Raw genomic sequence first — 12966 nt, forward strand, 5'->3', positions numbered from 1 at the left:
ATATACTCCGTACACTGCTCAGGATTTCAATTTCATTCTTTGAGGGTCCGAGATCGGCTCTCACAGCATTGGAACTATGCAGCGCCGGCACGCCCGTAGTAATCATCCACACCGTGATCTTTTTGTGCGAGACTTTCCGGTAGAGACGTGTTGAGTGGTCACACTAGGTCTCCCATCAGACTCTGTGTTCCTATTTAGGTTGCACATCAGTCGAGCTCGCAGTCGTTTCTCATTATGCTGATTTCATGCGTCATCTCAATATCCCCCGTCCATGCCATTCTCGTTCTCTCCGTAGAAGATGCTCTTATAACGATGAGTCACATCGACCACGGCCTCAAACAACTTGATATCAGGCAATTGTCCATTTTCGTTTCTCGGCCATTCCGTCGCATTCAGGACTCGCAATCCTAGACCTTGTCCGCCATCTAGGTTGATTACTTTGCCGACAACTTCGAACATGGACCCGACCGACACGTGGGACTCTCTGTGAGATAGATGATTAGCTACGTCCATCTCCTAGGTTCAGTGCGTCATGCAGGGCTTACCTCGACAGGAGGATCGTTACACCATCAGATCCGCAGGTCAGAGTCGCTTGTTCCCCGCTCACCGTGGTGATTTGCCCCAGCACCCGCACGGTATTGCCGTTGGCAGAACCCGGGGCGAATGCGTGAAGGTGGGACGGTAATATTCTGGGTGATGACATGGTGTTCATGTTTGCTGGTGTCAGGTAAATTTCCTATCTCGTCTTGTCCCTCGTAGATGGGCAGAATGCGTAGAGTGTTCAAACAAAGTCTCTAGTCCATCAGCAAACTCTGGGACGCGTTTGGACGCGTAGAGTGGCTACGGTGAATCAAAAGAGATTGAGATAGAGAGTCGTACATATGCTCCAACCTAGGTATACTCGCTATCTCCGCCAATCGCCGAATGGCTTGTGTGTGGTGATGGATTGACGCCCGCAATGGAAGCGTCAGGCTGCGTACCGTCGTTTCCACCTCCCCCAAAATCGACTTCGTCAGTTGTCGTGGGCTCCCTTCGTTATGTGCCAATCCCAGCCCTAATCTGAGACCATATAGATGACTACATCACGCAAGAGCAAGGCGCCGGATCGAGGTAACACTTCCAAGTCTGCGACCAAGAGAAAGGTGCCGGACGAAGACCACCCTACAGCGCCGTCGGGATCGAAGAAGAAGCCTCGAGTCTCCATCGCCGAACTTTTATCCTCCCGGCAGAGCAACGATTCGAATGAAGGTGACGGTGTTGTTGACTGGGACGACGACAGCAATAGAAACAAGAAAGGAGCGGTCAGGATGAACACCAGAGCTTCCCCGCCACCCAAGCAGCTGTCCAACAAGGACATGTACACCTTCACCTCCTCCAAGTCGGCCACGAGCAACGTCGTCGACTTGACTGACTCCCCGGAGTCTCAGAAGAGAAAAGTGTCCTTCTCGTCAAACCCAAAGACGCCCTTCAATCCACACCAAGGGCCTAAGAAGCTGGTGGTGAAGAACCTACGGACGGTCCCGAGGATAGACCCTCAGCAGTACTTTGAACGCACCTGGGCGCAGGAGGACAAGGCATTGGATGCCATCTTCAGGAACGAGAAACAACCATACTCTCTGGAAGAGCTCTACAAAGGAGCCGAAAACGTCTGCCGGCAAGGCAAGGCCGCCGAACTCTATGCCAGATTATGCCTAAAGTGCGAAACGCATCTTGCGGACACGGTCAAAGACGGTATTCGCCGTGATCAAGCCAATTCCTCCGATATCGATGTTCTGCAGACTTTCGTCCATGCTTGGGCGACATGGCAGAAGCAGCTGCTCACGATCCGTCAAGTCTTTTACTATCTGGATCAAACATTCTTGCTGCGTTCGGCAGAGAACCCTAGCATTACTGAGATGGGGCTCCTCAAATTCAGATCTTGTGTTTTCCAAGATGAAATCATCAAGCCCAAGGTCCTCAAGGGCGTCGTGACTCTGATCGATATGGACAGAAGGGGTGGACTGAACGAAAAGGACACCAGTTTGCTGCGACAAGCCGTCGATTCGTTACACGAGCTGAGCATATACTCTAGCGATTTTGAACCTCTTTTCCAGTCAACGACAGAATCATACTTCCAGTCGTGGAAGGAAACGGACTCAAACAAGTCCGATCTTGCAGCATACGTGACCAACTGTTCCAATCTTCTGGACAAGGAAATGGCTCGATGTGATTTTCTCACCTTGGACCGAAGTACACGGGCTCAGATTGGTATACTCTTTGACGAAATATTGGTCGCAGAGGAAGTTAATCTTCTCACAAGCGAGGACAGTATTTTGGATCTGCTAGAAGACGACAAATTTGAAGAGGTTGGACGGCTCTACATGCTTCTGCAGAGGAAGGAACGAGGTGAGACAATATCACCGACTTTCAGTAAATACGTCGAGACCGAAGGTTCGGCGATTGTGTTTGACGAAAAGCGAGAGGCAGAAATGGTGGTCAGATTGCTCGACTTCAAGCGACAATTGGATCGATATCTGAAGGATTGCTTCCGAAACAATGAGACGCTTGGAAACGTACTACACAAGGCATTCGAGTCGTTCATCAACAAGACCAAGAAAACTCAGTCGAATTGGGACACGGATAACAACAAGCCCGGTGAAATGATCGCCAAGCACGTCGATCTCCTCCTCAAGGGGGGTGTCAAGGCGATCCCCCGTCTCCAAACGCAGAAGTTAGACGCCTCGAAGGCGGAAGAAGAGCATGACTTTGACGAAGGTGCCGCCGATGAAGACGCCGAGATCAACCAACACCTCTCCAACGCGCTGGACCTGTTCCGCTTCGTCCATGGCAAGGCCGTCTTCGAAGCGTTCTACAAGAAAGATTTGGCTCGACGTCTCCTCATGGGCCGCAGCGCGTCCTTCGATGCCGAACGGAACATGCTTACACGTCTCAAGAACGAATGCGGCGCCGCGTTCACCCACAATCTCGAGTCCATGTTCAAAGACATGGACCTTGCGCGTGAAGAAATGATGTCGTACAACCAACTTCTCGACGACCGTGGAGCCAAGTCGAGCGGCCCAGACCTGCACGTCAATGTCCTCTCGTCTGCGGCGTGGCCCACGTACCCGGACGTCAGCGTCAACGTCCCTCCCAACGTGGCCAAGGTCATGGCGGATTTCGAGACGCACTACAAGGCCAAACACTCTGGCCGCAAACTCACGTGGAAACACTCGCTCGCGCACTGCCAGCTCCGGGCCAACTTCCCGCGGGGCCGGAAGGAGCTGGTCGTGTCTGGATTCCAAGCCGTGGTGCTGCTCTTGTTCAACGACGTCCCCGCCGACAAGCATCTGACGTACACCGAGATCCGGGCCAGTTCGGGCCTCGTCGACGCCGAGCTCAAACGCACGCTGCAGTCTCTGGCGTGCGCCAAGTACCAGGTCCTCAAGAAGCACCCGCGCGGCCGGGACGTCAACGAGACCGATACCTTCACCTTCAATGCGGCGTTTGTCGACCCGAAACTGCGCGTCAAGATCAACCAGATCCAACTCAAGGAGACCAAGGAGGAGAACAAGGAGACTCACGAGCGAGTCGCCGCCGACCGCCACTACGAGACCCAGGCCGCCATCGTCCGCATCATGAAGAGTCGCAAGAAGATTGGCCACAACGAACTGATCGTCGAGGTCATCAAGGCCACCATGAGTAGGGGGGTCCTGGACCAGGCCGACATCAAGAGGAATATCGAAAAGTAAGTTTCGCCCCTAGCACGAATTCCAGAAAAAAAAAAGAAAAGGAAAAAGAGGGCTTTGATACTAATTTGTGTGTTTTGCCGACAGATTGATCGAAAAGGAATACATGGAGAGAGACGAGGGTAATACCTATTCGTACGTGGCTTGAGTCGTTTTGTTGGGAGCGTTGGGACGAGTCCAACGGCGGCGGCGGCAGCAGCAGCAGCAGAGTCATAGTCTTGTGGGAATCGTAGAAACGGAACAGGCATTTGGACGTTATCGGAGGATGATTACCCAGTACACAGTAGAATGACAATGGATGACAACAACGAACGCGATTTGGGGCGGTAAAATACTGGTTACTAGACAGCAGAACGCATAGCAGGCCTGGCACCTCTTGATTTCGATTCGATGGTGTCCTCGTAGTGGTTGGAAATGGCGGCGATTGTTATAGTCAATTCAGGGCTATTTCAATACGAAATAAAATGCGTACGCAGACAACCAAACATTTCCGCATCAGTAGCCGACTTTCCAAACATTTCCAACTAGCCACACACTGATAAATGAAAGTGCCATCCAGCAAGTATCGAAGAGAGAAGACAAGTCAACAGCAAGCCATTATGGAGAACCTGCCTGAACCACATTCTGCCTTCCAGCTCGATCAATCATCCGACCCTCATTCTCAAACTGTTCCGTTCCACCTCCCTTCTGCCTCCGCACACGCTTCGACTCAACAAAAGAGATATACATCTCTCTAGTATCGTTCTCCAGCAGAGCTCCGTCCGTCACCGTAGTGCTGATGATCTAATTAGCCTCGTACTTAGGGTGTTGAAAGGCCTCAGACACCTACCTTCTTTCTCAACGCTTCGATCCTCTTCTTCTTGGTGTGAGTGTTGATATATGTACCGATGCAAAATGCAACGATGTTGAAGAATGGAACCCAAGTATGTTCTGGAAGGAACTTCTGGGCGAATGCCAGAGCCAGCGGGGAGGTGATCCAGCTAACTTTCATGACAGGCATGAAGCCAGCACGGACCGTGGCACGGACTTGGTGCCAGGTGCGAGCACCAGCGATGACGGCCATGGAGGCTAGATAAACGGTGTTCTGGATAGGAGCGACCTAAAGAAAGGTGAGATGGGCTAGCTACATTATGAGGGGAGAAGAGATCGCATACCACCAAGTTGCTGGCAAGGATCTGAAGAATCTTCGCTTTCAAGCTGGTTCGGCCAGAGAAGACCCATTGTAGAAATCCGATCAGGAAATGACCCATAGGGGCACTGATGAAGGCGCCATAGGCAGCCATCTTGGGGATTCTGGAGCTGAAGTAGTGGCCATGTCTGCTGCGGTCATGGGCAAGCCACGATGCAAGTAGCTCTTGCAGGGCGGATAATGTGCCTGATGTCAACATCTTCGTCCGCAGAGGGTTCGACTGGAGCTGTTTAAGGTATGCCTGGGCAGGTATGAGCATTGCGCAATGCGGTTCTTCCAAGTCCATATTCATACAGCAAGATAACCCGTCGTCTGATGTCCTCCCGTCAAGCGCTCGCCAATTCTGTGTCCGAGTCCCTCATGCTTTCCACCGCGCAGACCTCCCGTCGTGGAGATCTGCTCTTGTTCGAACTTGACAGACATCTTGGAAGATGCGCGAGGAGCGTTCGTAGATGATCGCTCGGTTTATCTGATGGAAGCAATAGCTTCTGATCGATTGCGATTAGTACGGCGTAACGATAGGTAAAGAATGAAGCAAAGATGAAGAACGCAGGGACGTGGTCAGCGCGCTGATGGGGTATTGTTGACAAAGTCGAAGTGCCGAGGCCGGTCGCGATAAAGCAGCACGGGATCTATTGACACACGTACCGATAAGATTCGCCGACAAGAGTCGTTTAAAAGGGGCTGAGGCGAGGATGGAAACGAGGCAACGCCAGTAGGAACAATTGAGGCAGAAATGGAGGTAGTAGTAGGTGTGAGATCGGAAAAGAAAAACAAGACGCGTCCTTGGATAGATTGCTGAAATGCGACGGGCGAGGAGGAAGTCTCGGAGTTTGGGAGGCGGGCGATGACGGGGTCGTCGATTGGAGGGAGAAGCGAGTGAGACGAGTCGATGAGTTGGCCGGGTGTCAAGACGGGCTTTCTCTAGTTCAGGTAGGTCGCTACTCGTATTTCCCGTAATAGTTGGTGGGAGTCTCCGACCGCGGCCGGCGCCACCCAAAGCCCTGCAAGCTCCTTGTAGCCATTCATCGTCGTTGCTGACGCCAAGAAATAAACAGAACCTCATTGTCGTCAGAAGTGCTTTGTATTGTGTTTATTTGTGTAGGCATAATGTGCCAAAGCCTCAGACCCTTTTCTTTCGGTTCTGATATTGTTGGGACTGTCCATGCCAATGAGGACATCGCGGGCCACTCAAACAGCCCAGTGGGATGTGGGAGGGTGACGCAGACTTAGTCCAGGAGTTCAGATGTTGACAACGTAACCGCAAGAACGGTGACTAGGAACGGGAAAGGATGGTCTTGATTGACGCAGACATGCTGAGATGCAAGGTTGTAGGAGCAGGCGCAATCTGTGTGAGGCAATGGCATACGGCAGAACCAGTTGACAAAATCCAAGGAGACGGTGTCTGAAGAAGAGCACGAGAAGATACTAAAGAGTGAGTTGAGGTGATTATGTGGCCGGCAAGAAGAGGAAAGAACTGTGACATGCTCAATCTCTCCCTCTGTGTGTGTATGTGGTGGGTGTCTGCTTCATCGATGAAGGCATCTATCCATCTTCTTCCCTTCCTCCCTAACAAGGTTTTCTCTCTCTGCTCCATGTGCACGTCTTTCTCAAGGCAGCCTTTCACACCCTCTTAGCTCAACCCAACATACCTTGTTTTCTCTTGACAAGAATTTTCTTGTGTCGTGACGACGTTGTTTCGTAAGGTGCACCACACCCTTCCTCCGGCATGCCGTCGCGCAAATCCATCTGCGTCGACAGACGCAACCCTTGCACTCATATCAAAATGACCCGCCTTTTTGACCCTTACGGTTCCTTCAGGTGCTCCATGTGCCACAAACATCCCAGCATCGGTTGGCTCTACCGTTGCACTCAAGATTCGCAAGGCTTCCTTCCAGAATCTGACTTTACAGGCACTCCGGCACATATGAGAAGAGAGAACTCGATGAATGTGGCTGCAACGTCACTCAGCAACCCCGTCATCAAAGCTATCGGTCAAGGCCAGTACACTGATGACCAAGTTGCGTCGTTGCTCAAACAAAAAGAAAGGGTCAAGGATCTCGTCCACGAGCAAGACCATAGACCTACAACTTCATACAGTGCCACTACAGATGCATCTACTGCCGACTCATTAGTCACAGACAGAACCTTTTCGACTCTGCCCCAGAGTACCACCTTTTCCACCACCTCCTCTTCCTCCCTTGAAGAAGAGATACGAGCAGCGTATGATTGGAATGAGTTGCAAAAGGTTTGGATGTCAGAACCAACACTCGCTCCCCCATCGTCACCCCGACCGAGACCAGCCGTACTCGCAGAACACCAAACTCTGAACGAGAATGCGAGGGAGAAGGAGAGCGAGAAAAGCAATGAGACCAGAAAGGGGAAACAGAAAGAAGACGTCACACCAACATGTAACTTCATGGTCTGCCCAACTTGCCGACCAACTTACCGTGACCGTGCCTATTGGTCTCTTGACATGGTTCTCGCTAGCCCAGTCCAATTTCCTCCGATCTGGGAGATGGAAAACCGGCGTATTTCTGATGCCCGAACACTGATGGGAATCAGGACGCCTCCGGCCGAAAGGAGCTCTTCTCAATTGACACGTTCTATTACCACCGAGTCTATGCAGAGTGTACCAATTTTCAGAATCGAGGCTGTGGATGACGCCGACAATGTTCAAGCTGAGCCTGACAGTGCCGAGAGCAGCTCGGGACAAGAAACAGATGCTCATTCCGTCCGCAAACGCAGTGGCTTTCGACAAACAGTCAGAAGGGCTCTAGCCAGAGCTCGACTCGAAGATGCGGCCTCGAGCAGCAACAGTACGGACGCATCTGACTCACTTGATCAAGAGCCCTTGGACCGGCCTGGTTCTTTGATTTTCAGACGTCGCCATTCCCGCAGTAGCACATCGTCATTTGTGCAGAGATACGGTCGTATCGTCGACACCAGTGTCCTCCAAGAATCCGTCACCCTCATGCTGGCGAGGAACACCCCGGTGCCGCAGACACCGCGCGTCGAAACACCGCAGAGCAGCCAGATCCCCAGACGCAGCCGGGCGGAGCGACGCGGCGACATGAACACTGCCGACGTCATTAGCCAAGCATGAATCCGATGACCCTCGACCATGAAGCAAAAAGGAGAGAATGGAGATTTCAGGAGGCTAGTCAAATCTCATCGATGCCGCCGTAGTGAGCGACCACGAGCCATGTACGGAGTAAGAATTTTTCACGGGCAGGGCAAAGTTTAGACAAAAGAAAGGAGGAAGATTACAGGGCTGAGAACTGGACCAGAAGAGTGACACCAAGGTAATGAGAAACAGATGGAGTTGACGGTCACACAGGAATCAATGATTAGAAAGAACGAAAGTGTAGAGTACAACAGATGGTTTAATGGTTTAATGACTTAGGTTCATCATTCAACTGAAGACCAGCTTCATCAATACAGAGTACTTCGAATTTCCATCCAATTCGCAGACAATACTGCGCCCCAAATTCGTTAAAATCTCATGCATGTTCAAGATGTAGTAGAGTTCATGATCGTATCGTATCGTGTCGTTGAGATTACCATAAGATCTCGTACTGCTTGGGCTAAGTATAGTGCGTCAAAAAGGTTGTAGGTTTTGGTCATTGACATTGCATCATGCGTTGCCGTAACCTTCTGCAGAGCGTCCGGAGTATCATCTCATAATTATCTATTCCCGATATGCAGGAGGCGGGTCCCTCATGTCATCCTCGTCGTAATATCTCGTGGTCGCCGATGATCCTGAATGTGCTCTGGGCCTCCTCTCGCTCCGCTGAGGACTGTAAGAGTACGAGGACTTTTCACCTCCGTAATTGTTGTTGTTGTTGTTATTGTAGGGTCTGTATCGCCCGGGGGTTTCGGAATCCAGCTCGGAAAAGCCCACTGGGAGGGAAGAGGTCGAGTGATGCGGGCCCGGTGGACTGATGTTGATACGTGGAGTCCCGGCCGCCGAAGACGAAGGCGGCATCGTGTTCTCTCGCCTCAGACGTTCGTGACTGTGGATTCTGTCCAAGTCCGCGTCTCTGTCTCGATCCCGGTCTCGGTTTCTACCTTCCAACATCTCGGGTGGGAGCATGTTGTTCTGCCATTTGCCCGTCTTCATGTCGTAGTGCATGTTGGGAGGGGGGAGCATGACCGTCGCCGGCCGCTGGAGGGGTGGAGGGACAAAGTTGGAATTGTTTTGTTGTGGGCGTGGTTGCTGATGCTGTTGCTGCTGCTGCGGTGGTTTCGCGGGCCAAGGAGGGTATTGAGGTGGCGGCGGCTGGTGCTGCTGCTGTTGGGGCTGTGGCATGGGCCAGGTTCCGTGGTTGGGAGGCGGGCCTTGAGGGTGCGGATATGGCTGTTGTTGTTGATGTTGCTGCTGCCACATCATACCTGGTGGCGGCGGACCAGGGTAGGGAGGTCTCCCAATCTGTGCCGGGGGTGCACTGTAAGGACGTGGTGGGGCATTGGGAGGGTGGAGTGAGTTCTGAGAGAGACGTCCTGGACGACCTGGAGGAGGAGAGTTGTCGTGGCGACCTCCGCTATGGCTGTGGCTGTGGTGATGGTCATCCCGAGAATGTCGTCTCCGTCTGCGGCGGTGACGGTCGCGATCCCGTTCTTCTTCCTCTTTACTATCTTTGGCAACCTCTTTCAGGAGGTAGCCGGCCGCCACGAGTTCGAGACCGCCCAGTATGACCATGGTTGATGTTTAGGGCTGGTTCGAAAGGCTGACGAACGAGTTAGTGGCGGTGTAAGTACTGGTAGTGTTCGAGGAATTTCGCCTTGGGTCGATCGATCGAAGGACAAAAAAGTAAGCGCCTGCGCGTTCGTTCTGGAGAGACGTGTTGAGCAGCAGTGGGAATTCGATAAACAATGGAAGAGGAAGAATGGGAACAGAGATCGCTACAAGGGGTGACTTTGGGCTTCAGTCGCCTTCCAGAAGGCGTTCCGAGGAGGTTGGGCTTTTGGCTTTGGGTTGACTCAGCCGTAGCTGAAGCATTCGTGTAATGTAATTGCCCTTCACGTGCAAGGCATACGTACATGATCGCGCCTGTGGCTGCCATAAGAGGACTAGGCTTTCTAAATTTACAGTTCGAGTGTCGTTGTGCGCCGATGGTATGAGTGATCCACACAACACTTCTTCTAGGTACCTCCCTCCGCGAGCATGCCTACTTACCCATGCAGTCTTTCCCTCGTGGCCTTGAAAACTCGAGGTATCCCACTGTCTTCGAAATTGTCTGTTCCCGAAATCATTCGTGCGACGCCTCTGGCTGTGAGAAAGATGTACACCATTCCGGCGCCATTGAATCCGGCGCAGACATACTGGTCTTGACGGCCCGGCACGTGTCCTACGTGAGCTGCACCGTCCGTCGTGTATCCCATAACTTGGAACAGTGTCAGAGAGAAGAGACGGGGGTTTGATTGGGACCAAAGGTAAGAGATGACAATGGGGACTACTTACTCCCCGTCCACAGCCTATCAACCTTGGCCCCTGACTTCTCCCACTCGTGAAAATGTTCCGTCATGACGCCCTCAAAATAAGGGGTCACTTTCTCTGGTAGGATCAGAGATCCATCATCGACCACGCCACTCCACTGTTCAGAGTCGTTGATGAAAAGAGTCTTCGCACCACCTATAACGACGCCTCCGTCCGGCCTGTGGACGAGGTGGTCTACCTGTCCGTGTCGATGGAAGATGTTATACGTGCACGTGTTGACGCGACGTCTCAGCGTAGGCGTCGGATCTTTACTCGTACGCAGCGGCACTATATGAGCTCCAGTGCCGCGCACGGGGACTATGGTCCGGTGGTACATGGGTAATATACCTGCTGTGTATGCGTTTGTTGCAAAGACAACTTTGCGCGCCAGGGTTGTTCCTCGAGTGGACGTTTCGACGTGGAAAAAGCCGTCGGGGTCGTGGCGGTCGGAGACGGACGTGACTTGTGTCCTGGTCTGGAGATTTACGTTTGGGCGGTCGATGAAGGTGTTCAAAAGGCCTGTAACGAATTTATATGGCCAGAGTTGGGCGCCGGGGACAGAGAATGAGCCTTTGGAATGGGCAAAGCCGGTGATCTATAATCGAACATGGTACGAAGTGTCAGCAAACATGTCAACGATGTGTCTGTGTTTGTTGTTGAGTCGCTTCAGAGGAGTAGAGGAGGATTGGAGGCGTCTGGAAGGGGAGATGGACGTCTTCGCACCGCTTCAAGATATTTTGTCGCCAACACGTCAACGTGCTCGAGCTCGTCCAACCCCATGTCCTTGTACGTGCGTAAATCAAGTTCACGTTGTCGAGCCTCATCCGAATCCATGAATACGTCAAAAGAACGAGTCACAAGGAAATCGCAGTCGATCTTTTCCTTCTCAATCACATTCTTCAACGCCATGATGTGCGCAATGTGAGACTTGATGAGGTCTCTCGCGGCGTCGACGCCCCATTTCTCCAGGGTATCTTTGATGATCCACGAGGCCAGTTTGAGATGTCCTCCGTTCCGACCGGTGGCGCCGGAACAGACTTGTCGAGCTTCGAGGATGGTGATTGAAGGTGCTGCCTCCGGTGGGATGTCTAGAAGCAGATGATATGCGATTGAGATACCGGCCATGCCGGCTCCGATGATGACAATATCCGAGGTCTCTGGTAATTCATCTGTCGAGCGATATGTGTCGAGTGGATGGAGCTCGGTTCGCCAATAGGGTGTTGTCGACGTCGGGCTGGGAAAGATTCCATGAGCGAGAGGGCTGTTCAAGGTGTGTTTCCTCCTCATGTTGATGTGTGTGCTACTGCTACGTAGATGGATGGGGTGTTGCAGCTGAAGTGATGGACCTACCTACTTTGTGCTTTACCTACTTTTTCAATAGATCCCGACTCGCGATGTCGAGGGTCTTTATGGACTACGGCACATTGTGGGAGATTGTATTCTGTAGAAAATCATTCATTGATGATAAACATGATCACCTGGGGATGTTTTCAAGATTGATAACGCAGGTACCTGATAGCGATGGCATCAGGGCGTACCGTACCTGAGATTGTGATGTTTAGGTAGTAGTCGAACGCGTACATTACACTTCTTGTATGTTCCTGGATACGCCCACGACGCAACGAGTACGCCCTGACCAATCATTTCTAGGTTGTGCCTCAGGTCTTTTACCATTACGGAGCCTTGATGAGCCTGACTTTCTATTGTCAACAGAATTCCAAAGTCATTTTTGTGAATATGCCGGTTAGTAAGTCCTTTGCCTTATGTTTCCGCGACTCACAATCGCGCCATGCGAATGCTTTACTTTTTCTCATCACACATGAGTGATCATGCTTGGACAAGTCAATGACAGCCTTCAATGATAAACCACCTTGAGTGGCATTTTCCGGATTGAACTCAACTATCACTTTAGGTCTGTTGAGTACGAGTAGTACTTGTTGAGGGCTTGGTAGATTCAATCACGACTTACGAATGATGTACATCATCATCATCATCTTCTTCTTCTTCTTCTTCTTCTTCTTCATGAACACGCCTTTCGTATTCGTCTACAATTACGAGAACATGCACTCGTACTCCGTACTCCGTACATGTCTTGGTACAGTACATTTCCGAAAAGTCAGTCAGTCAGTCAGTCAATCGCCCAAAGTTACTGTCCCTACTAGTGAGAGTCCGGAATTTACACTTATGAATCCTTCGAGGAGGGTTCGGTCAAAAGCCAATGACATGATGACATGGTAATCAAGGGATACCAAGAACAACAACCCACATGGTATGTGGCTTTACTACGAGTACACTTTTTTTCTGTCTTGCTGTCAACCTGTCAGTTTCACAGTTTCACATCCTTTTTTTTTAACATCTTTTTCTCCGCACGTAAAGTCTGTACCTTGTGCCTGAACATATGAAGGAAAAAAATCTCCACGAGGGGTGTGTTGGAGATCCGAAGGGGGAAAAAAGAGAGTTACAAGTACAAGGACTCGTAACTCGTAACTCGGCCTTCCGTACATACGCAGCTAAAGAGAGGGGGGCGGTGAGGAGGGGAGGAGGAGGAGGAGGAGGAGGAGGAGGAGGAGGAG

The 12966-nt window shown here is 51.5% G+C and overlaps 5 protein-coding genes across 6 annotated transcripts; 2 read left to right on the forward strand and 3 right to left on the reverse strand.

Annotated features, from left to right (window-relative positions):
• Positions 1-45: 45 nt before the first annotated feature.
• PV06_07346 (uncharacterized protein) lies at positions 46-752 on the reverse strand. Its single transcript, XM_016408579.1, has 2 exons — positions 546-752; positions 46-484 (listed from the first exon to the last, which is right to left on the reverse strand). The coding sequence occupies exons 1-2, from the start codon at positions 710-712 to the stop codon at positions 256-258; spliced, it is 396 nt and encodes a 131-aa protein (XP_016260333.1). The 5' UTR covers positions 713-752; the 3' UTR covers positions 46-255.
• Positions 753-965: 213 nt separating this feature from the next.
• Positions 966-4203, forward strand: PV06_07347 (uncharacterized protein). The gene is made up of 2 exons (XM_016408580.1): positions 966-3724; positions 3813-4203. Exons 1-2 carry the CDS (start codon positions 1074-1076, stop codon positions 3871-3873), a joined length of 2712 nt encoding a protein of 903 aa, XP_016260334.1. The 5' UTR covers positions 966-1073; the 3' UTR covers positions 3874-4203.
• PV06_07348 lies at positions 4130-5803 on the reverse strand. Of its 2 annotated transcripts, XM_016408581.1 has the most exons (5): positions 5563-5803; positions 5209-5402; positions 4880-5155; positions 4555-4824; positions 4130-4500 (listed from the first exon to the last, which is right to left on the reverse strand). In XM_016408581.1, exons 2-5 carry the CDS (start codon positions 5335-5337, stop codon positions 4459-4461), a joined length of 717 nt encoding a protein of 238 aa, XP_016260335.1. In that variant the 5' UTR covers positions 5338-5402; positions 5563-5803; the 3' UTR covers positions 4130-4458. The 2 variants fall into 2 exon arrangements, with proteins under 2 accessions (XP_016260335.1, XP_016260336.1); XM_016408582.1 differs by lacking the exon at positions 5563-5803 and having other exon boundaries at positions 5209-5550.
• An 840-nt stretch (positions 5804-6643) lies between these two features.
• Positions 6644-8020, forward strand: PV06_07349 (uncharacterized protein; the record flags this gene model as incomplete). Its single annotated transcript, XM_016408583.1, has 1 exon — positions 6644-8020. One exon carries the CDS (start codon positions 6644-6646, stop codon positions 8018-8020), a length of 1377 nt encoding a protein of 458 aa, XP_016260337.1.
• A 277-nt stretch (positions 8021-8297) lies between these two features.
• On the reverse strand, positions 8298-9910 carry PV06_07350 (uncharacterized protein). Its single transcript, XM_016408584.1, has one exon. The coding sequence runs from the start codon at positions 9614-9616 to the stop codon at positions 8606-8608; it is 1011 nt and encodes a 336-aa protein (XP_016260338.1). The 5' UTR covers positions 9617-9910; the 3' UTR covers positions 8298-8605.
• Positions 9911-12966: the final 3056 nt, after the last annotated feature.

The sequence above is a fragment of the Exophiala oligosperma genome (assembly GCF_000835515.1).
Source record: "Exophiala oligosperma strain CBS 72588 unplaced genomic scaffold supercont1.7, whole genome shotgun sequence".
Lineage (NCBI taxonomy): Eukaryota > Fungi > Ascomycota > Eurotiomycetes > Chaetothyriales > Herpotrichiellaceae > Exophiala > Exophiala oligosperma.